Source organism: Mixophyes fleayi, chromosome 4 (genome assembly GCF_038048845.1).
Source record: "Mixophyes fleayi isolate aMixFle1 chromosome 4, aMixFle1.hap1, whole genome shotgun sequence".
Lineage (NCBI taxonomy): Eukaryota > Metazoa > Chordata > Amphibia > Anura > Limnodynastidae > Mixophyes > Mixophyes fleayi.
In genome coordinates, this window is record NC_134405.1 from 218,522,655 (window position 1) to 218,546,565 (window position 23,911).

General features: G+C 40.1%; 1 protein-coding gene across 1 annotated transcript in view; it reads left to right on the plus strand.

Moving 5' to 3' along the window:
• OTOGL (otogelin like) overlaps nt 1-22,569 on the plus strand; it is a 212,548-nt gene extending 189,979 nt beyond the window's left edge. Inside the window, exons 53-55 of the mRNA XM_075205981.1 lie at nt 8,833-8,878; nt 19,282-19,361; nt 21,852-22,569. Coding sequence (XP_075062082.1) covers nt 8,833-8,878; nt 19,282-19,361; nt 21,852-22,052 — 327 coding nt within the window. The 3' untranslated portion in view covers nt 22,053-22,569. The remainder of the gene's footprint in view (nt 1-8,832; nt 8,879-19,281; nt 19,362-21,851) is intronic.
• Nucleotides 22,570-23,911: the final 1,342 nt, after the last annotated feature.

Sequence of the window (23,911 nt, forward strand, 5' to 3'; positions counted from 1 at the left end):
CATGTATCAATCACATCTCTTAGTTTGTGTAACAAATTGTCAGCCATATGCCTGTTAGTGAAGCCGGTGATACAAAGAGTGGCCTCCCTGTGACAAATGTTACGTAGTGGTGTACATGCTGCTGCTGTTCCTGCTGGTGAAAGTGAATGACCAACCCAGTGGGCTGTCACAGTCATATAGTCTTTGGTTTGACCATTTCCACTTGTCCACATATCTGTGGTTAAGTGGACATTGGGCAGAATGGCATTTTTCAGCGCAATCTCTACATTTGTACACACTTTTTGGTATAGTTGTGGAATAGCTTTACGGGAAATATGGTGTCGCGATGGAATTCTGTAACGCCGACACAAAACCTCAATTAACTGTGAAAAACCAGCTGCGTTTATTGTGGATATTGGACGCAGATCTAACACTAACATGGCAGCCATGGCGTCTGTGATTCGCTTGGCGAATGGGTGATTGCTGTCATATTTGCTTCTCCTAGCAAATGATTGTTTCACAGTTAATTGTTGAAATGTAGGACTGCTCTTTTTCTTGGCCTTCCTCTGGGCTGACGATTCACCCCCAGCAGCAGCAACAGCAGCAGCAGTGGGACTAACGCTTTCTTCACAGAGGAATCAATAATAGTGCAGGAGTCCTCCAGCCTTAATAAGTAGGATGCAGGGCTAACTCCGAGCGCTACTGAGGATATTGATGAGGATGGTGTGGTGGGTGTATTTTGTAGCCATCTGGATGTCGGTGAGCGGAGGGTCCTAGCTGATGATGGAGTGCTTGTAATTTTTTTTGGAAGAACTTTCAGCTTTTCTCAACACTTTGCCATGAACTCTCGTCAAATGGCGTAACATAGACGAGGTTCCAAGATGGTTAAGGTCCCTCCCTCGACTGACTGTGGCTTGACATACACTACAAATGGCTATACAGTTGTTGTCTGGATTGGGGTAGAAATAATTCCACACATAAGAAGTGGGATTTTTTGTTTTATGGCCAGGCATGACAATGGCCTTTTTCTTGTCACATGCCAGAACTGCTGCCACTGGTGCAGGACTGACACAAACAACCTCATCCTCATCAACATCCTCATTAGCGCCCTCGTCGCCTACACAAATCTCCCCCTCATCCTCTTCTATTTCCAAAGTGCATCCTCATTTTGTGTATCTTCGGCTACACTCGGGCTGTTCAGGCACACATCAGCAGAACTGCTGAAAGGGTCCCTCTTTATGGGTACACTAACAGAATGCTAACGATTAGACATCCCACTGTTGGATGGACTCTCTACAGGGATTGGTGTCATTTCTGATTCAGAGCAAACATTCTCCTCTAATGCAGGGGTTGGCAACCTTTTTCTATCGGAGTGCCGGCTAAAATCTAGTCAAGCCCAGGCGTGCCAGTTATGTGTGTGTGTATATATATATATATATATATATATATATATATATATACACACACACACATACACATACAGAGCTGCCTAGAGAAATTCATGGCCCCAGTACAGCAACTCCATGGGTCCTCCCTTATAGTTAAGCATAGTTAAAAAAATGTTGTGCCGCCGCAAACACCGCTTTGCGGCGGCACAACATTTTTTTCCTATGCGAGTGGTCATACAATTGGGGGTGTGGCAGTACATCATTGGGGGCATGTCTAGCAAGTGAAAAGCACCAGTCCACCCTCTTACAGAAGAATGCATTACTCACACATGCCCCCTTGCTCAGCAGCTTTGCTCACATATGTCCCCTCTGCCCACATGCTTTAATCACACTTGCCCCCCCTCTGCCCAGCACCTTTAGTGACACATGCCCCTCTCCATCACACCTTCTTCTTACCTTATTCTCCACTGCACAGCATGGGAAGATATCCAGCAGCCCACGGAGTACCATGTGACCACTGCAGTCACATGACCTGGCGTCTGAAGGTACCTGAGCTGAAGGTGATTTAGCCACTACCGATTCTCCTGCACTCAATAATTTTTTTTTTTAAAAAAGTAATTTTAAAATATTTTTTTTTTTTCAAAATTAGGTCTCCAGAGGGGACTCGGGCCACCAAGCAGGCCCAGGCAATTTGTAGCCGCCCCCTCCCCTCTCGGCGGCTATATATATATATATATATATAATTATTTCTCATTTTATGAGGCTAATATCATATTAACAGTAAGGGACCAGCAAAAAAAAATTGTTATGCTGCACAGTAGTGCCCCAGTTCACATCATACCTCATAATTGTGCCCCCAATTCATCTTATGCCACATAGTTGTGCCCCCAATTCATACTTTGCCACAGTTGCCCTTATAAATACATAGTATGTCACAGTTGCCCCCAGAAACACATAATATGCCACAGTTGCCCCCAGAAACACATAAAATGCCACAGTTGCCCCCAGAAACACATAAAATGCCACAGTTGCCCCCAGAAACACATAAAATGCCACAGTTGCCCCCAGAAACACATAGTATGCCACAGTTGCCCCCAGAAACACATAATATGCCACAGTTGCCCCCAGAAACACATAAAATGCCACAGTTACCCCCAGAAACACATAATATGCCACAGTTGCCCCCAGAAACATAGTATGCTACAGTTGCCCCCAGAAACACATAGTATGCCACAGTTGCCCCCAGAAACACATAATATGCCACAGTTGCCCCCAGAAACACATAATATGCCACAGTTGCCCCCAGAAACACATAATATGCCACAGTTGACCCCAGAAACACATAATATGCCACAGTTGCCCCCAGAAACACATAATATGCCACAGTTGCCCCCAGAAACACATAATATGCCACAGTTGCCCCCAGAAACACATAATATGCCACAGTTGCCCCCAGAAACATAGTATGCCACAGTTGCCCCCAGAAACACATAATATGCCACAGTTGCCCCCAGAAACATAGTATGCCACAGTTGCCCCCAGAAACACATAATATGCCACAGTTGCCCCCAATACATTTTATGTCACAGTAATGCTTATGGCCTTAGAATTGCATAAACAAATTTTTTAGGACACTAATAAATTGATAAAAATTATATAATTTTATACTTACCTCTTCTAGCAGTGATCCGGTCCGCAAAAGTGCTTGGAAGGAACTGCGCAGCAGTTCAGCTCTTCTCCGGCTGTCATTTTTAATAAATGACAGCCGGAGAAGTGCTGAGCTGTTGCGCTTGCGCAGCAGTTCAGTGTCGGGGAAGGAATGACAGCCGGAGAAGAGCTGAACTGCTGCGCTTGCTGTCATTTAGAACAGTCGGACAGCCGGCGTGCCAGGACTCAGGGGGCTGCGTGCCACCTCCGGCACGCGTGCCGGGGGTTGCCGACCCCTGCTCTAATGCCTTACTGTTATCTTGCAGCTCGGCTTTGACGCGTAACAGTAGTTGTGCTCCACTTGTAGGCTCGGTAACATTTTTTGAACTGCTACTAATAGAGAAAGTTGAAGGCATCATACTCTCTTTGCCACTGCGTGTGTAGAATGGCATGTCGGCAATTTTTTTTTTATCGGCACTTAACTTTTCCTCAGATACACTTCTTTTCACTTCAACACGGTAAAAAATTTTTTGGTGTCTGTTTTTTTGACTGATTCCAAAAGACTGTGTAGTTTGACATCGCCTTTCCCAGATGACGTACTGGGAACACTACCATCAGGACTGGTGACAGAACCTGGTTGCTGATTCTGCTCATATGTGGACTGCTTTGAATCCATTATGAGCCAAACGCACTTGTAGTGCTACAAATTGTTTTAGATACTGCTGACAAATATTACTTTTGACAGCCAGAAAAATTAATGCAAAAGAATGGGGGACACCCCAAAAGCACTTCGGAGTGCTAAATATTATTTTTCAGACTGCTGACAAATAGGACTTTTGACAGACAGAAATATTAATGCAAAAGAATGGGGGACACCCCAAAAACACTTGTAGTGCCAAATATTGGAAAAAAAAGACTCCTCTATCCTCCTCTCTTCTCTTCTCTATCAATTGTTATCAGAATTGTAATCAAAATTGTTATCAGAATTAGATGAAGAATAAGGTATATTCTCTGTCCCTGCTCTAATCAGCCGGTGACTACACCCTGCTCTGTCAAATGGCGATGGATTGCTGTGGAGGCAGGTATTTATAATTTTCGATTATCCAGAGAACCGAGCCCCGAGAACCGAGCCCCGACATCCGACGACGTTACAATAACGTTTTGCCTCGATTTGGAATCCGAGCGGGCGGGAGAGTACCGAGCCTGCTCGGCTCGGTGCTCGGATAGACAAAGTTCGGGCGGATTCGGTTCTCGGGGAACCGAGCCCGCCCATCTCTATTAGCAATATAATTGTCCTTCCTTTTATTGTATCTTTTTGCAGCTGCAAACACTGTAATGTATTCCTTGATTTTTTTAGGATATTAAATACGTGACATTTTAATTGATATTATACAATAACTCACTATTGGGTCCAAAATTAGTCACACTGCTCTGCGAGTATATTACCATCATCACTCTATCTTTGATAGAATTAAGCATTTACATTATACTAGAGCATTATACTACATCTAGGTTATTCCAATTCAATAGTGGCAATTGAGCGCTTACTATACGACTTTACTATTTGGATTAGGGAAGGGATATCCCTTTTAGTGTAGCTGTTCTTGCCCTATAGAGGAGTAGAGCGCAACTGTTTTTGTTGATTTAACTTACAGTCTAAATTGCCTAACACACACACCGACTAGGGTCAATTTGTTAGTAGCCAATTAACCTACCAGTATGTTTTTGGAGTGTGGGGGGAAACCAGAGCACCCGGAGGAAAACCACGCAAAGACGAGGAGAAGATACAAACTCCTCACAGATAAGGCCATGCTTGGGAATTGAACTCGGGACCCCAGTGCTGTAAGGCAGAAGTGCTAACCACTTAGCCACCCTGCTGCCTATATCAAGGAGGTTCTTCAACATCTCTGTAAGAACAATTTGTACTGTAAGCTGGAAAAATGCACCTTTGAGGTTAACTCCATCCCCTTTTTAGGCTGTATCATTTCTGGAACTGATTTACGCACGGATCCAGACAAGGTGCAAGCCATTATCAATTGGCCTCAGCCTACCACTTTGAGGGCAATACAATATTTCCTAGAGTTTGCTAATTATTACCTGATGTTCATTCGAGACTAATCCACTATAGTAGTCCAACCTTGCTAAGTGGTCTCTAGAAGCATAGACACCCTTTCATCATTTGAAACAAGCATTTGTTTCAGCTCCTATCCTCTCACAACCTAACATTAACAGCCCACTCTATCAGGAGGTTGATGCTTCCTCAGTGTGGGGGCCGTACTTTCCCAGAAATCTCCCGATGAACAGTGACACCCATGTGGTTCTTCTCTAAAACATTTCTCCCAGCTGAGCCAAAGATTTGCTCACTATTAAATTGGCTCTAGAAGAATGGAGATATTTGCTGGAAGGAGCTCGTTATCCTGTGACAGTTTATACAGACCATAAGAACTTGTTGTACCTGAAGACTGCACAGTGTATGAACCCCCGTCAGTCTAGTTGAGCGCTGTTTATCTCTCGGTTCAACATTCATGTTACCCACTGTCCGGGCTCCAAGAACTTTTAAGCAGATGCTCTGTCAAGGTCAATAATAGAGAATGAGGATCCCAATCCTTCTGAACCATGATCTAACATCAGCTCTACAAGCATCTCAGCCACCAATCCTGAGCCAGTCCCTCCTCACGGGAATACTTATGTGGCAGTATCCTTTCATAAAACAGTTCTCCACTGGGGACATTGTTCTACATTTGCAGAACATGCTGGCGTGCGGAAGACACATGCTCTGTTACAAAGGAGTTATTGGTGGCCTACTTTTCTCAAAGATGTAGCACTTTTAGTTGTAGCATGTTCCAAGTGTGCCCACCACACTTGGAACAGGCACACTCCAGCTGGTTTACTATTACCTCTTCCGATTCCGTCCTGTCCATGGACTCACATATCCATGGATTTCCCTTTCTCACCTGCCGAGTTCAAACAACTTTAACACATTTGAGTAGTGGTTGAGAGATTTTCAAAAATGGCACACTTCCTTCCACTCCAAGGTCTTCTATCTGCTCCTATACTTGCCCAACTCTTCATCAAAGAGATTTTTCGCTTACATGGATGCCCTGAGGAAATCGTGTCTGACTGAGGATTTTAATTCATTGCTAAATTCTGGCATTACCTGTGTAAGGCCATCCAAGTTAAACTGAACTTCTCCTCTGCATACCATCCGCAGACCAGTGGTCAGACAGAAAGAGTCAACCAGGATCTGGAAACTTTTATCAGGCTCTATATGTATCTTCCTCTCAAGACGATTGGTCAACTCTGCTTCCCTGGGCAGAGTTTGCTCACAATTCTCACTATCATGAGTCCTCTTCCTCTACTCTATTCTTGATGGTTTATGGACTTCATCCACAAGTCCAGTACTTTCCTCGTTACCGGCAACTTCTGTTTCAGAAGCTTTTCTCAAAGCTTCTGAATCAGCTTTGAGAAAATTTGCAGACAACTGGCTGCAGGTACGTGAAGCCTTACTCAAAGCCTCACCTAATTATAAAATTCAAGCAGATAAAAAACGTAGATCCATTCCAGATCTGATAATAGAAGAAAGAGTTTGGCCTTCTACCTGCAACCTTCAGAGTACCTTCTATGAAGTCCGCTCCTCGCTTCATCTGTCCATTCAAAATCAAGGTAATCAACCCTGTTTTCTATAAGCTTCAATTGTCAGAGTACCTCAAAGTACCAAACACCTTCCACATTTCCCTTTTAAAACCCCTGGTATTGAACAGATTTTACTAGTCTAAATCTGGTTCCCCTCCCATCCAGACTGAACAAGGCAGAGGTATATGAGATAAAGGCCATTCTGGACTCCTGCTTTCGACATAACCACCAACAATATCTAGTTGTTTGGAAGAGCTGTGATCCTGAGGAAGGGTCTTGGATCAAAGTTACCGATGTTCATGCTCCCGCCTTATTCAGAAAATTCCATCAGAGTTTTCTTGCTAAACCTCACCTTAAGTGTCCAGTGACCACTTTTCGAGGGGGGTACTGTCATGATTTGTGGTCTTAGCCCTCAGCCACTCAGCGGTATCATATCATCGTGCACCGCCTTCCTGTCAGAGTGCAGCATTCCAAATCCTGGGACAAATCATTTTAAACCTTTTAAAGGTGATGGATACCACCTGGAAATTGATTAATTAAATGTAATCTATTAATGACTCTGCAGCTGAGAGTTGTACCTCGCAAAGGTATATGGAAGACGATCACATGACGCTCACATCCATACATGTGACATCCTCTTTGGCTAGTTAGGACCTGCTGCTGCCAAACGCCGCAGGAGATTACATTAAATAATGCTATTCAGCTGGATGATAATGGTAGGGGGAAATTGCAGAGCTTCCCAGGTGATTCAATTAAATAAACTTTAAACTGGTGGCTTATAGTGGTAAGGGGAAATTATGATTATGAGAGGGAAAGGGGGTGGTGATGGCAGAAATAGGTAATGTTGAGAGACAACTGAAAGCACAGACTAATGCTTTTAGTTGCATTGTAACCCAATTTTATTTTATTTAATTTGCCTGCTTACATATAACACTTTCACAGAATGAGACCATAGTAGTAAATTATTTCCATTATTATACATTTTTTCTCCCTGTATTTGCACTGGAGGCTTTTAAGCCCATTGTAGCTCAAGATACGATGGATCCTCTCTAACAAAGAACTTACACAGAACACTGTAATAGGGACCTAGGGCCTGATTCATCAAGGCACGTATCTGCAAATTTTGAGCTTATCGTACGCAAAGTCAGTCTGCGCATGACCATAAACGGACCATACGTCAGTAAACGCAGCCGTGTCAGCTCTGTCTTCAAGCACAAAGGACACTTATTACAGAGTACGATTTCAGGGAATGAACGGGATGGGAAAGGGGTATTTTGCCATAGTCAATTTACAGCAAAGGCATGCCAAACTCAAGCACATGCAGCCATGTCCAAATCAAGCTCTGGGCATCGCAAAGTTACTTGTTTTTCTGCCATATCTCTTCCTCCAGCTTCAGGGCTAGTCTAAGCCCAGAGTACTAGTGATGACACGTGTTGTATGCATGCTATAACATGTGTTTGCAAATATGAGCAACAGTAAAAAAATATTTTTTTTTCAGTTCAGTAGACATTAAGGATATCCTAATACATATTTTTAATGGGGGAAGGGGAATTAATTTTTTTTTTTTACTGTTTTATCATTAATGCCTTTATTATTAAGTGGTGACAGGTTTTTTTCAGTGTATTCTTTTGTATTCTTTTATAATCCACATAGGCTTTGGACGTATCGTGCAGTGCCTTGTGTTGTAGAGCACAGCAGAGCTATACCCGAATTCATCAGCGCACATATTTTGAGATCCATTCCTTAATGAAATCGGGAGTGTGCAGAGCTGATTTACATGCGTTTTAAAACAAACACACATTGTGCTCAGTGTGCTTGCCTTGGTGAATCAGGCCCCTAGAATTCTTTTTTGTTTTTTTACATCAATAGTATTTTTAGTACTTTTAAAAATGTAAAGTGTGCAGAAAGTAAGAAGGAGGGGGAAAGGGAAGGATAAAAGAAAAAGAGGGGAAGGGGGATACATAGTGGGGAGGAACATTGCAAACAGAACAATATCTATAGTACATTCAATATGGAAAGTCAAAAACCCTAGATTCCTTTATTAACAGTCAGGCAACGTAACTTCAGTAAGATCTGTCTGCATTGTTTACATTGTATACAAGATTTGTGGGTCTGAAGTTAAAGTTTGGAAGAATGTAAAAGTTGAGCACATTATTTTTTGATTTGTGTTTTCATTTTGTTCTAGAATGGAGGAACTATACAGACCTATAACGATGGCTGCTGCAAGATATGTAAGTGCTCTAAGCTGCACTATATGCTAGTTTCTGCTTTATTTTGGAGAGCTATGGTATATTTAACTCACCTGCTGGGACATAAAAAGGGAAAAAGCATGCAATGGCCACCCCAATCAAGTTGTATTTCTTTAACCACTAGCACTCACAGGCCCTGCTTTTTCATGGCTTACTACATGGTGAATGATTTTAACCTTATCGTTCTGGAGTATAACTTTAATTTACCTGAAATAAACATAATAAAGGAGCAACAATCAATATTTGAATTACAGTAAATGCAATGATAAGCCCAGTGAGTCAACTTTTGTTTTTCAGTACTAAAATCAGCATATCATCATTTTACTTTTGTAAAGTATGCACTAGGAGCAATAATTGTCCCTCATAATACTTATTCAGCTATCTAAGACAAGCAAGAAATTTACTTTCCAGTACATAATTTCACACTTCTGCAAATAGTCAAACCAAGGCTACATAATGCCAATAATATACAACAATAAATACATATTTTTCTTTATATTCACAATTTTGCCATATCCCCAATTGATCACAGTTGTGGTAGTCAATCTGAGCCACCTGTGAAGACCTTTATCTTTGCAGCCTTGGTGTAGGCTCCATATTTGTGGCTTAATTCTATAAGTGAAGTAATGAGAAAATGGTGTTAAATTGTCAATAGTATAGAAACTTATTGAACAACAAATTCAAAATAAGAACTACAATATATTTAACAAAAAACTACATGAACAACAATCCCTTTGTGAATCGTCAGAATAGTGGATGCATTTTGAAAACTGATGCTAAAATAGCACCAAAAGCTAAAAAATGTACAGACTATAGTAATAAACTTGTTTTTTTATATATTTTTTTTATAAACACTATGTTTAAATATTTCTTAAAATCTCTTATTATATAGTTTTGTTAGACGTTTACTTTAACTTTATCACTATTATGCCCTGCTCCACTATTATATAATAACCCACAATATTTGATATTATTTATATATGCTTTAAAGACAGTAAATTAGAAATTGCTTTTCAGGGTTTTGTGTTTTAGCCTTTTGTTATTCGGCCAAACATTCAACACAATTAGTTATTGAAATATGCCCAAAAATGCATTCTGCAGCATGCCAAAGGGTTACATCAAATTTCCCATACTCATCCTTATATAACTTTACTTTATTTAACATATAATAACTATAATAATCAAAAAATGAGTAAAGTAAAGGAATTCTAAAATTCAAGTGAAGCTTAATTTGAGAGTGTACTGAAAATGTTGTAAATGTTTTGCAATTGTAGCAGTTGCAATTGATACAAAAATATTGTTCCTTTAAGCAGGTTGCTGAAAATTGTAGCCTCAGAAAAGCAATGTTATACTTCAGAAAAATCTACTTTAAAAACTAAACACGCGTGTAACATGCTACTTTGACTGCTATTTAAAACAAACACTAAAAGCATGTGCGCTGTGGGTAGGACACCCACCATACATAAGAATGTGGGCTTGCAGCTGTAAGGGTTGTAATGGGCAAGAAACAACAACGCTTGATTAAATGCATGCAGAGTGAGTCCATGTATTTAATTCTTACCTTGCCATAATCACTTTGCAACAACCATTGCAGTTACATCTGATAGCATGGCTCCAGCTGTAAGTCAGGAACTTCTGGTGTGATATTTTGTAGTGAAAAAAAAAAAATAACAAAATGAAAAACTTTTAATTGTATTTGGCATGTGAAGAAGGAAAAAAAAATTAAACACTTGGCAGTGTAAGAATTAATGAACATGTTATTTGTGTCAAAATGTTTAATTTTACAAAAATCTTATATTCCTAACAATTCTGCCAGGTTCTGGAATGGGTGTATTACCCTTTACCATTACCCCCGTAGTTCCTACTGCTAAAATAAATTGTGAACCAGGTACTATTATTATTTCATGCATTTCATTGTACTTTACTGATTGTAATGGCTGATTTATAGAAATATATGAAATTAACTTTTGTGGAGCTAAAGAAAAGCTGATATTAAAGTATCGTGCAAATCCTAAAGGGTTTGGCCAACTTCAGCACCATGAATCATATATATATAGAGTTAAAGGCTTGCACTAAATATAAAGTATAAAATGTCTTGCAAACATTATTAGAAATAGAGCATGCAGTTACAACTCTGCATGCATTTATTCTACCCTAATGATGCATGTTTTATAGAACTAATTCTTAGTAATTATTGTTATACACAATATCAAGAATACATGGGGTGCATAATCTGGACAGTACCATAACAATTAAAGAATGTTGCATGAGTTCCTATTTTGACTTGGGTAGAACGTATGTTACAAATATATAAAACAAATGTTAATTTTTAACTTCTGCCTGCCATTTTGTGACATTGATATACATACTCATCAACATTGTATTAATCTGCCACATTGTGATCTTTTTTACATGGAAATATTTAGATATAAACTATAAATACTTTAAATTCAGGGTTTGGTTTGGCTGGTTTGGTTTTAGCAACATTTGAGTTGGGTTGAATCATTAGGATTCAGCCCATTGAGACTAGCTTATGATTTCCTTTCAGTGTACTGGACAGAGTTTAAGCAGTACCAGTCAACATGCTGTACATGGCTTTCTGGTTGTTCAATACATTATGCTTTGTGTGTTTTTATTACAAACTGGTTCACTCCATATGAGTTTGCCCCCATAGAAAGCATGTTATATAGTACAGTCATGGCCAAAAGTTTTGAGAATGACACTATTATTTTTCACAAAGTCTGCCTCAGTTTTTATGATGGCAATTTGCATAAACCCCAGAATGTCATAAAGAGTGATCAGATGAATTGCAATTAATTTCAAAGTCCCTCTTTGCCATGACAATAAATTTTATCCCAAAAACAACATTTTCACTGCATTTCAGCCCTGCCAAAAAAGAACCAGCTGATATCAGGTCAGTGATTCTCTCGTTAACACAGGTGAGAGTGTTGACAAGGACAAGGCTGGAGATCACTCTGTCATGCTGATTGAGTTAGAATAACATACTGGAAGCTTTAAAAGGAGGGTGGTGCATGAAATCATTGTTCTCCCTTTGTTAACCATGGTTACTTGCAAGGCAACACATGCAGTCATCATTGCTTTGCACAAAAAGGGCTTCACAGGCAAGGATATTGCTGCTAGTAAGATTGCACCTAAATCAACCATTTATCGGATAATCAAGAACTTCAAGGAAAGAGAATGTGAAGAAGGCTTCATGGTGCCCAAGCATGTCCAGCAAGCACCAGGACTGTCTCCTAAAGTTGATCCAGCTGCAGGATCGGGGCACCACCAAAGCAGAGCTTGCTCAGGAATTGCAGCAGGCAGGTGTGAGTGCATCTGCACGCACAGTGAGGCGAAGACTTTTGGAGGATGGCCTGGTGTCAAGTAGGCCAGCAGAAAAGCCACTTCTCTCCCGGAAAAACATCAGGGACAGCCTGATATTCTGCAAAAGGTACAGGGATTGGAATTCTGAGGACTGGGGTAAAGTCATTTTCACTGATGAATCCCCTTTAGGATTGTTTGGGGTATCTGGAAAATCGCTTATACAGAGAAGGAAAGGTGAACGCTACTATCAGTCCTGTGTAATGTCAACTCTAAAGTATCCTGAGACCATTCATGTGTGGATTGCTTCTCAGCCAAGGGAGTGGGCTCACTCACAATTTTGCCTAAGAACCCAGCCATGAATAAAAAATGGTACCAAAACATCCTCCAGGAGCAACTTTTCCCAACCATCCAAGAACAGTTTGGTGAGATACAAAGCCTTTTCCAGCATGATGGAGCAGCACCTTGCCATGAGGCAAAGGTGATAAATAAGTGGCTCTTAATCCCATTGAGAATTTGTGGCCAATCCTCAAGAAACAGGTGGACAAACAAAAACCCACAATTTCTGACAAACTCCAAGCATTGATTAGGCAAGTATGTCATCAGTCAGTATGTGGCCCAGAAGTTGATTTACAACTTGCCAGGGTGAATTGCAGAGGTGTTCAAACAGAAGGGTCAACACTGCAAATATTGACTCTTTGCATAAACTTAATGTAATAGGTCAATAAAAGCCTTTGACACTTATGAAATGCTTGTAATATTACTTCAGTATACCATAGCAACATCTGACAAAAAGGTCTGAAGCAGCAAACTTTTAGAAAACCAATACTTGTGTCATTCTCAAAATTTTTGCCCATGACTGTACACTCTCAGCTGACCACTTGTCTCTGAGTCGAATTACCAGAATACACTATGCTCACTCCGAGGCAGGCTTTCTCCATGCAGCTCTTCTGCTGTGAGACATCAATGAAGGTAACCCTGGACATAGCATATAGTTCAATAGTTGTATTAAATGTTTCCCGGGCAAACAAGATAACAGAGGAAAATTTTGTTAATCAAATAGACAATGCACAAGGCAGAGCAAAGCACTATGTAATAGGCAGGGAAAGGCCATGTAGAAGCTTGTATAGATTCTACCTAATATGCACACTAACTCCTATTTGGTAATCAAGAGTCTTTTATAAAAAGATTCATTATTCAGCAATATACAGTGGCAGAACTACTGCCGCTGCAGGAGGTGTAGCAGCTATGGGATCTGTAGATGACCAGTGCTCAAGCCGCCATACTTCGTGCAACAGCTTGAGTTCTGCGACTGCCTGCACCCACTATAAGGTCAGTGCAAACATGTGAAGCCAAAACAGGGCTATAATGTGCATGTAACAGCTCCTACATATGCTCAAAAGAGCACAGCGGGGGTCGCAGCCTGCATCGTCGGCCCACCCCAGGCTGTATCCTAATATATAGATTTGGAACAATTGGTTTTGAGTATTTGGAGTATACTGTATACATTTTTCTCCTCTTGGTTAGGTCTGTATAACCAGGTCTGCCATAAACTAGGCATAGTCTTTCTATATAGCATGAACTTTTCTGTCTCTCGCAAGTATTTGCCCAGTAACTCACTTATAGTAGATCATCATTATGGATATGTTACTTATATGTGTTATTATTCATCCCGAGCTGCTCCCCTCCACTGGAACGACCTCCCTCGCTCCATCCGTCTCACCCAGTCTGTTCTCCTTCAAACGGGCACTCAAAACTCACCTGTTCCTCAAAGCCTACCAACAATCCACTTAACCCTTACCTTGTTGCACCTTCGCAAACATCCTTCTCTCGTTCTCCCCTCTCTCCACCAGCCACGCCTTTCTCTCCCTTACTTTAATGGCTCCCTCCTGTGCCTGTTTGTCCACCCTCCCTTAGGATGTGAGCTCGTATGAGCAGGGCCCCTCTCCCCTCCTGTCTCCATACCTGTTCTTCTACTCCATCTTCGCTCATATGTCTGCCCGGAGTTCTAAAGTATTGGTACTTTGTGTTTATTGCTCTGTACTATGTCACCCTGTATGGTCTCCTGTTTGTATTATGTACGGCGCTGCGGAAACCTTGTGGCGCCTAACAAATAAATGATAATAATAATAATAATAATAATAATAATAATAATAATTCATGTCTAATCTGTAATAACCCCAGAGACTTTATTGTTTTAGTTACTGTTATGTATGTAAAAAGGTTTCAATGTGATAAGAACTGTTGATATTATACTCTTTACACATTCTGCTAAATACATATCTTCTGGGTTCCCACTGTGTTTTTCATAAAGGCCTTTATATAATTTTCGAGTTGGTTATGTTTGTTACTTTGCTTAAGACACAAAACAGCATTGTGGATACAAGTGTAGCCTTATGTGAAATAACAATAGGTTAACACTGCAATCCAATGAAAAAATGAGGTGTTTTTTTTAACATAAATCACTGTGCCAGGCAATAAGGAAAACATTGGTAATTGCCATTTTTCCTTGGCTTGCTTCTTCAGGCTGCAATTAATGATTTATAATTCTGCACAGTGTCATGTGACTACCATGGCACATGATGTAGTGAGCAGAGAGGCTTTGGAAAGCACAGTGAGTCATGTGAAATTGAAAATCTTCCCCCTCCTCACCCCTCTGCCTTCACATGACATGCAGAGATCCTATATGTGTGTGTGTGTGTGTGTGTGCGTGTGCGTGTGTGTGTGTGTGACAGCTATATCTTCGAAACAAAGCAATCATTTGTAGAAGGACAGCTAAAAAAAAAGGCATGCTTAAAGGTACTTAACTGGTTATTTAAAGATAAACAAATCTATGTGGGATTGCTGGTTTACAGCAGTGTATTTACTAAAACAGGAGAGAATGTACAAAACAATAAATGAAAGTTGTCTGAAGATAGCAGCTTCTTTACCTGGTGTTACATTATCATTTAGTATAGTAGTTTGCCTTTCATTAGCAGTTACATCTTCAACATTATTTCCTTCTCATTTGTCAAGGGTTCCAGGAACTTGTATAATTAAAAAACAATAGACTTAACTATGTTGCATGGGTCAGTAATCTAGGTCTCTTAATATATACTGAGTTCAAACTCCGACCTGTGAATGACCTTCAAGGAGGAGCTGTCCAACCTACGACTACACTAATTAGAAATGGAGAGCAGAAAGTTAGAAAGTACAGTGTCAGTGACTTAATTCTGTTTCTGGAATTTATGAAGAAGGTTTTAAGTAAATGTTACTTTCTGTAAGAAAACATGCTGACAATAGCTGGAACGTAATCTATACCGTGCTAGCACTTTCAAATTTAGGAAACAATATGTTGCTGCAATCAAATGGAATAGAAATGCTCAAGTGCTCACACAATTTATCATTTTACTGTCATGTATTGTACATTTAAAACACCAGGCAAAATATGTCAGCCAAAATATGTCTTTGTTGCCCCAATTTGTGATATATCATGAAACAAAGTAATCGGTTAATTAATAACTGTAGCCCAATTGCCTCATTGGCTGCAAACCTCATATGTAAAGTTTGCACTTTATAGCTCGTTCACATCTTGAAGTGAGCATGCCAAGCACATGCATTCTTCTACATAGGGGTCTATGCATCAAGCAAAACCTTACTTAAAAGATCGGAAATGGTAATTTTATTAACTGCCTAACGGAGGAGATTTCATAGAAATCTCTTCCATTTAGGCTGACACCGTGCAGCATGGCAGTCCTAATAGATTACTATGTGGACTGCGATATTCTGCAATGCATGAAGCTTTGATAAGCTTCGCATTGCACGGACAGGTAACACCATCTCAGGATGGCGATACCTGTCATTTCCTATAGGATTCTGCTGAAGCCTCTCTGTCTTTGCAGAATCTGATACAGTGGAAGTGCGCACAGCACTTCCTCCTGTCACTGGCAGCGCTAATCTGCCGGTAAGCAGGAAAAAAAGACCGCAGGAGAGGGGTCACTTCGCCGGAGCTCCCAGAGTAGCCCTGGCATGGTGCATCTTAGCGGCAGGGCTGTAACTAGGGCTGTGCCACAGGGGCGACCGCCCAGGGCGCAACACTAAAGGGGGGCGCAATTTAGGAATATTTTAGGTTAATTCGGTTAAAATTGAGGGCTAGGGGGGGCCGCATTTGTCTTTCTCGCCCAGGGCGCTAGAATTCTAAGTTAAGGCTCTGCTTAGCGGTACCTAAATATGCATCACTGCGATGTGCAGCAATGCATATTTAGCTGTACCGCATCTTAGTGATGCATAGACCCCACAGTATGACTGTTCAATTAAATTCTGTAGCGCTTTACAATTGGGAACAAACACATCAATTCTGAGTAATACAGACAGTGAGGTAAGAAGGCCAAGCTTACAATCTATTGGACAATGGGAGTTTGATACATGGTTAAGCACTGCATATTGCATATTGGTCCAGCCAGAATGCAAAGGTCCTTAGAGGGCTATATGATCCAGTCACATAGCAATGTTGGTCAAAGGATTCTTGTCTTGTGTTAACTGTGTAAAGGGTGGTAATAAGGTAAACTAGGGAGGTTAAGAGGGTGGTTTAGGAATTTTATAAGCTTTCTTGAAGAGGTGGGTTTTCAGAGAATGCTTGAAGTTTTGAAGACTATAGCAAAGTCTTCTTGTGTGAGGGAGGGAATTTCACAAAGTGGATGCAGCCCGATAAAAGTCCTGTAACCGGGAATGAGAGCAGGTAATGAGAGTGGTTGAGAAATATATATCTTGTGCAGAGTGAAGGTGTCTAGTTGGGAGATATTTTGGGACAAGTGAGGAGATGTATGTAAGGGCAGTTTTATTGATGGCTTTGTATGTTATTAGAAGCATTTTATATTGAATTCAGTGAAAAACAGGCAATCAATGTAGAGATTGACAGAGTGGCTCAACAAAGGACGAACAAACAAAATCAATCTAGCAGCTGTGTGCAAAATAGATTTTAGGGGGGATAGTCTAATGCGGGGAAGACCATTAAGGACGGAATTGGAGTATTCAATGCAGGAGATGGTGAGTGTATGAATTAAAGTTTTTGCAGTGTCTTGTGTGAGATATGTGTGTATTCTGATTTTTTTTTTGTGATGTGTGTAACATGATATAGATATAGAATCGATGCGGGGAACAAAGTATAGTTCTGGGTCAAGGGGCACACCTAGGCAGCGAGCCTGTGGGGTTGGATTTATGGTCATGTTGTCAACAGAAATAGAAATGTCAGGTAGGTAACTTCTGTTGGTGGGTGGGAATATTATTAACTCTGTTTTTGAAATATTGAGTTTGAGTTGGCGAGAGGGCATACAGATGGTGAGAGATCAGGAGTGGATAGAAAAAGTTGGGTATTATCTGCATAGAGATGATACTGTAATCCAAAGGAGCTTATTAGTTTTCCAAGAGAAGTTTTATAAATAAAAGAAGAGCAGAGGACCAAGGACTGAGCCTTGCGGTACTCCAGCTGGTAAAGGAAGCGGAGCAGAGATGGGTCCAGAGAAACGATTGATAGGTAGCCTTCAAGACCTAGGGATTGTAGCATTTGTATGAGAAGAGATTGGTCAACAGTGTCAAATGCAGCAGAGAGATCCAGGAGATTTAGCAGTGATCAAATTGTTGACAACCTTAGTCAATGCAGTCTCTGTGGAACCAATAGGTTGCATGAGAAAAGAAACCATGTGAGGCGAGTGTAGGCAAGTATCTCTAGAAGCTTGGAGGGACATGGGAGCTGAGAGATGAGATGGTAATTTAAAAAAGAGTTTGGGTCAGGATTTTGTTTTTTCAGAATAAGAATAATCACTGCGTGCTTGAATAATGACAGAAAGATTCCAGCAGAGAGAGAGAGAGAGATTACAGATGTTAGAGGTGGGATGAGCACAGGAGACAGGGATCTACTGATTTGTGAGTTTATAGGCTCAAGAGGACAGAAGGTAGAGTAGGAAGATAAGAACATAGTAGATACTTCATCTTCATTTGTGGGATCAAATGAAGATAGGGTGTTAGAGGGTGCTGGGAAGGAATTGACCTGATTGCTTGTCGAGGAAGATGATACCATTTCAAGTTGGATCTTATCAATCTTGTCCTTTTAAGCACTGACAGTAGTTGGAGGGTTTGGGGTGGGTGGGTTGAGAAGAGATTTAAAGAGTTAAAAAGGCGTTTGGGGTTAGAAGCCTGAGCACAGATGAGTTTGAAAGTATGTTTGTTTAGCAGTGTCCATAGCTTTTCGATAGGAGTCATAGATAGCTTGTGAGGAAATAATTATAGGTAAACTAGGACCGTACTGCAATATATATTGTGATGAGGCTGGAGGAGTTCAGCAGCAGAGGTACCTGATGGAATAGGTTGTCCCAGAAAAGACTCTGGGTAAATCACATGATGTACACATCTTGACACCATTGGCCAGATACATCCCGCTGCTACAAGAGAATAGGAGCTGGAGCCGTGGGTGATACTCAGGGGGCATAAAGCAAGGAATAAGTGCAAGGTCCGATGGGTCATAAAGAAGAGAAATGGACTTACTGGGCATAAAGCAGAAATTAGGGTAAAGGCTTGTAGGTCCACATGAGACCCTAGAGCCATCTGTGGTCGATCACAAATAATGTTGTTAGTATCTGCGGACTGTCATTTTAAACGTCTTATTGAAGATGGGAGAGATGAGTTCTTGTGCAACATTATGTTTTAATAGATTGTGCATGTAATTTGATTTCTGTGATTGTAAATGTTAACTAGCATATACATGAATATGCTATATGCAATACAAGCAGGAAATTGTTCTTGTACATTATATCTCCTTCATCTTATCCAAAAACAATTAAAACAAATGGTCCAATAAAAACTATATAAATTATAAATAAACAAATTATACAATTATTACTATTGTGTGCTATTGGTGAAATGTTATGCTTAATGTACATTATTTTTTTTTATTATGTTATACTATTATACTGCTTCTATGTTTATATTATTATATATTACGTTAGAGAAATAAGACCTTCTGTACATGTATTATGTTCTTACTAAGTAATAGCCTAATACCCAACTAAAAGTTTTCTATATTTTTCTAGGCGCAAAGGAAGAAAAAATATGCCAGAAAGTGGCAGTTAGAACCACTATAAGAAAAAGTGACTGCATTAGTCAAAACCCTGTAAGTAGATATTTTATCTTGCATCACTTATTATTTTTAGGATGATAAATATCTAGCACTAGACAGAGTTTACAATGTCTGGCTATTCTGCATTCTGCAAATTAAGCCAGAGGTTCTTTTGCATACTGAATCATGCTATTATTTGCTGATAGTGTTGAATTTCATAGGTCAGTATGATGTAAAAAGTTATCCTACACATGGAAAAACAATGACTTTATTTTGTTTAAATGTAAACATGCTGAAGTTGCACATCAAATTTCAAAGACCTTACTACTTTTTAACCAATTTTCCAAGTAGGTAGAAGAGGCAGTATTTACATTTATTTCAATAGCCCATCTATTTCAGTGAGATCATTTCAATGGAATTTTTTCACATGCTAGGAACCCCATTTAAATGAATGGGACATTGTAATGAATGACCACATTGTGATGGTTTGCGGGGGGGTGGTAAAGTGCCATGCCATGCTTTGACTGCGCTGAAATTGAGCATGCAGTGTTAAAAAAAAACATGTTGTGCTGCAATCACAGCCAGGGCCACCATCAGGGGCGTATGGCCGATACAGCTTTGAGTGGCCTGGACAGAGCCCTCCATCTGTCCGGGCCCCCTGGTCTGTCCGGGCCTCCTGTCGGACTGTCTGTCTTCTTTCGCGATGTGGAGACTCCCAGTCACTGATCGACTGGGAGTGTTACTGCCCGCTGCGCGCTCCCTGCCTATCAGTGTCCGGGAGCCAATGCATCAGGTCAACAGCATGTACATTAATTGAGCATTTATTACAATAGGGGGTGGGTAGAGCATTTACTGTGATATTGGAGGGGGGGGGTGAGCAGAGAATTTATTCTGGTGGTGGAGCAGAGCATTTATTGTGATAGGAGAGTGGGGGTGAAAAGAGTATTTACTGTGATAGGGGAGGGTGGGTGCTGTGCATTTATTGTGATTGGGCAAGGGGGTGAAAAGCATTTATTGTAATAGGGAAGGGGGGTGTGGAGCATTTATTGTGATAGGGGAAGGGGGTGCAGAACATTTATTGTGATAGGGGAAGGGGATGCAGAACATTTATTGTGATAGGGTGGGGGGAGCAGTGCGTTTATTGTGATAAGGGAGAGGGGGTGAGCAGACCATTAATTATTGTGATAGGGGAGGGGGTGCAGAGTATTTATTGTGATAGGGGAAGGGGGGTGTAGAACATTTACTGTGTTAGGGCAGAGGGAGCCGTGTGTTTATTGTGATTGAGGAAGGGAGGAATGTACTGTGCAGAGGGAGGGGGGCATGTACGGCGAAGAGGAAGAGGGTGGCCTGCCAGATTAATTAGTACTGGGCCCCACAGTTTCTGATGGCAGCTAGATGTAATTATTAACACAAATTGGTACTGATGTATATAATAGAATGAGTTTGATTTGATTTTAGATTTTTTTAGATGCAGTTGCTAAATGTTATCTGTCAGGAATAATATTGTATTGTTTTACAAAAGCACATTTTATTTCTTTAATTCCCTTGTTTTCAGGGCCTGATTAAGGGTTCAGGCTGCAATAGGCTAATATGCCCGTAGCGCCTCCTCGCCTTCATCGCCAGCCTAATATATGTTAGGGGTTTTCAAAATTCTGCTCTACTTGGCATTTTAAAAGGGCCACTGCAATCGTCCCTCATTTCGTTTTCCTTACAATCAGAAATGTTTAGCAGAACAGAGGCATGATTGAGTGCTACTGAGCGTGAAGATGTAATGGTGGAGGGGGAGTGGGCTATCATGCCTGCACCTGTCGCCTTCCTTGTCGCTTCTACTCGCTTATCCTCAATTGCCCGCCCTGGAATGACTCATTGTCTTCAGCTTTTACCATGGGAATACGTTGAGATTAAAACATTATTACATTTTTCTTTCATGTTTTCCTTATACATTGGAGAACAACTATTCTCTAATATTTTAAAATGCATTTCAATTTATACTGCTCCCTGCCACAATTTTGCACCCCCAATGTTGCGCACCCCAAAATCCTTGCGCCCTAGGCTGCAGCCTAGTCAGCCAATTGAATTACAATGCCCTGCATGTTGGCAACATTGGTTTCCTTGTGTTCACAAACATATTGTAGATAAAGGTAAAACATGTACATGCCTGTATCTACGGCTAATTCAGCCTGACTGATCTGTAGGGAAGATAGACACATTTTAGCGGCTTGGCATAGAATGAAAGTGAATGGGTAACACTGTTCTCCTATCACACCAAAGCAATCCAACCATCAAAGTGCTGCGTTCTATGCGGCTGTCAAATTGAATATGTTCAGTCTTCCGGTGTTTGGGGCTGTCTCGCAGTTTCTACCTTTGCTTGTTTGAAAAATACAAGCATGCAGGCACTGGAATCAATAAATGTATATATATGTTCCAAAGCTTTCTTCTATAGCATGAATGAAACATATTTTTGCTTAATTTAAATTGTGATTTAAATAGTATTTCTTAATCATAAATATATGACACATTCTAATAATATGTTATATTCAACAGATCACTGTGGCTTCTTGCGATGGAAAGTGCCCGTCAGCTACAATCTTTAATATTAACATTGATAGCCATATAAGATTCTGTAAATGCTGCCGGGAAAATGGAGTACAGAATTTGACTGTGCCACTCTACTGCTCAGGAAATAGGACTGAAGTGATGTATGTCATACAAGAGCCACTGGACTGTTCATGTCAGTGGAATTAAATTGACATTGCTTGGAATACAGCCCAACAGAATGAATCCTCCTTACAACTTTTCCTGCCCTAAAGTACTCTATGCACTGAAAGCACATGCTGTATTTAACCAGTGTCATATTGATCTTGCCATGTTCCTACAATGCTCCCATCGACTGTTCCAAAAAATCTCCACAACACAATGATTTTCAAAAGTTTTTATATGTTAAACTATTTAAATTACACAGTGTAGTTTGTTTCATATCTTCACATGAAAATTGCTTCAAAAGATGAAATAAGATGTTTGGTGAAGCTTAATATTTTTCCAAGATAAACTTTAAAGATAATTTTTGTCTTGCAAAGGTGGATCAGTATATTATATCTTTGCATGTGTGACATTATTCGTATGTATACTTGACTTATGGTGCCTAATGCTAAATTTGTACAATATATCTTTTTATTATCGATCCCATATGTGCCATGATTTGTATATTGTAACAGCTATGAATCTTAATGTGTCATTTAGATATTTTGTCATATTACACCCATAAGTACAGTGATATGTTTATGATTAATGACATGCAATACTCCTAAAAACTATCAAATGTACCATTACAATCATTTTGTTTGTATATAATGTTACTCCAAAAACTTAATGTATTGTAATAAATGTAAAGCTGAAATCAGAAACATGTTGTGGGATATGATATGATTTAACATGCAGTACATGATAAGTAAACAAAATTGTTTCAATATGCAGTGATATTTTCTTTTCTGAATTTGTTTGGATAATACCCTGCTTAAAAATGCACATTTTTTTCTGCAAAGAGAAACAAATTGAATATATATGTATACCACAATAGCAATACAGCAGCAAATATTGGAACAAACGCTGAGAGAGACCTGTTTGATAGATATTACAATTCTAAAAATAGGGGACCAAGTGTCAGCTTTAACTAGCCTCATTTGTGCCTACAAGGATGAACGTTAAATCGCCTCTTTATCTTGCATTTTTTACATTAAATAATCCATATCATATAAATCATATCAGATTTACAGGGTTGCCAATCCTTGAAAATTTTCTTTAATGAAAATTTTATATAGATTTACTGACATTGTAATTTTAAAATGTATCAAGTGAAAATAGCATCTGCAAGGAAGAGGGTTCTAGGGATGTAAAACATTGGGATAATAACCCTATTCAGACTCAAAGGGCTAGATTTATTAAACTGCAGGTTTGAAAAAGTGGAGATGTTGCCTATAGCAACCAATCAGATTCTAGCTTTCATTCATTTAGTGCATTCTACAAAATGACAGCTAGAATCTGATTGGTTGCTATAGGCAACATCTCCACTTTTTCAAACCCGCAGTTTAGTGAATATACCCCAAACTGTCTAAAGAGAAGCCAAAATCTGACTTATATGTTGTTGACTGTCAGAAGATTTACTGATGAATGGCAACCATACAGATTTCACAAAGTATTTTGCGATCGTAGACCTTAAAAATGTAACAAGCCAAATATTTGAACAAGCTTAATTTGCTATAGAACAGCTGTCCTCCTAAAAGTCACTGACAGTGAATGTCATTACAAGTGAGATTTCGCTGGCTTAATTACTTTGTAGTTTGGTTGTTCCCAAACTAATTGTCCCTCCTCATGTCAAGTATAATGTGACTCCCACTCCCAGTCTGACTGCATGTGGGTGAGGCTGCTGTCTGATTGTCGTCATGGAGACCTCCCCTCATTTTAACAAAAGGGAAAGGGCAAGAATGGGCAGAACAGATTGGGGGATAGGAGAAAGAGCTGTCTGTGGGCGTGAAATTATTAAACCAAAAGTGAAGGGAAAAAAAAACAGCATCCAGTTAAAAGAAGGTAAATAGAAGAGGCTTTGC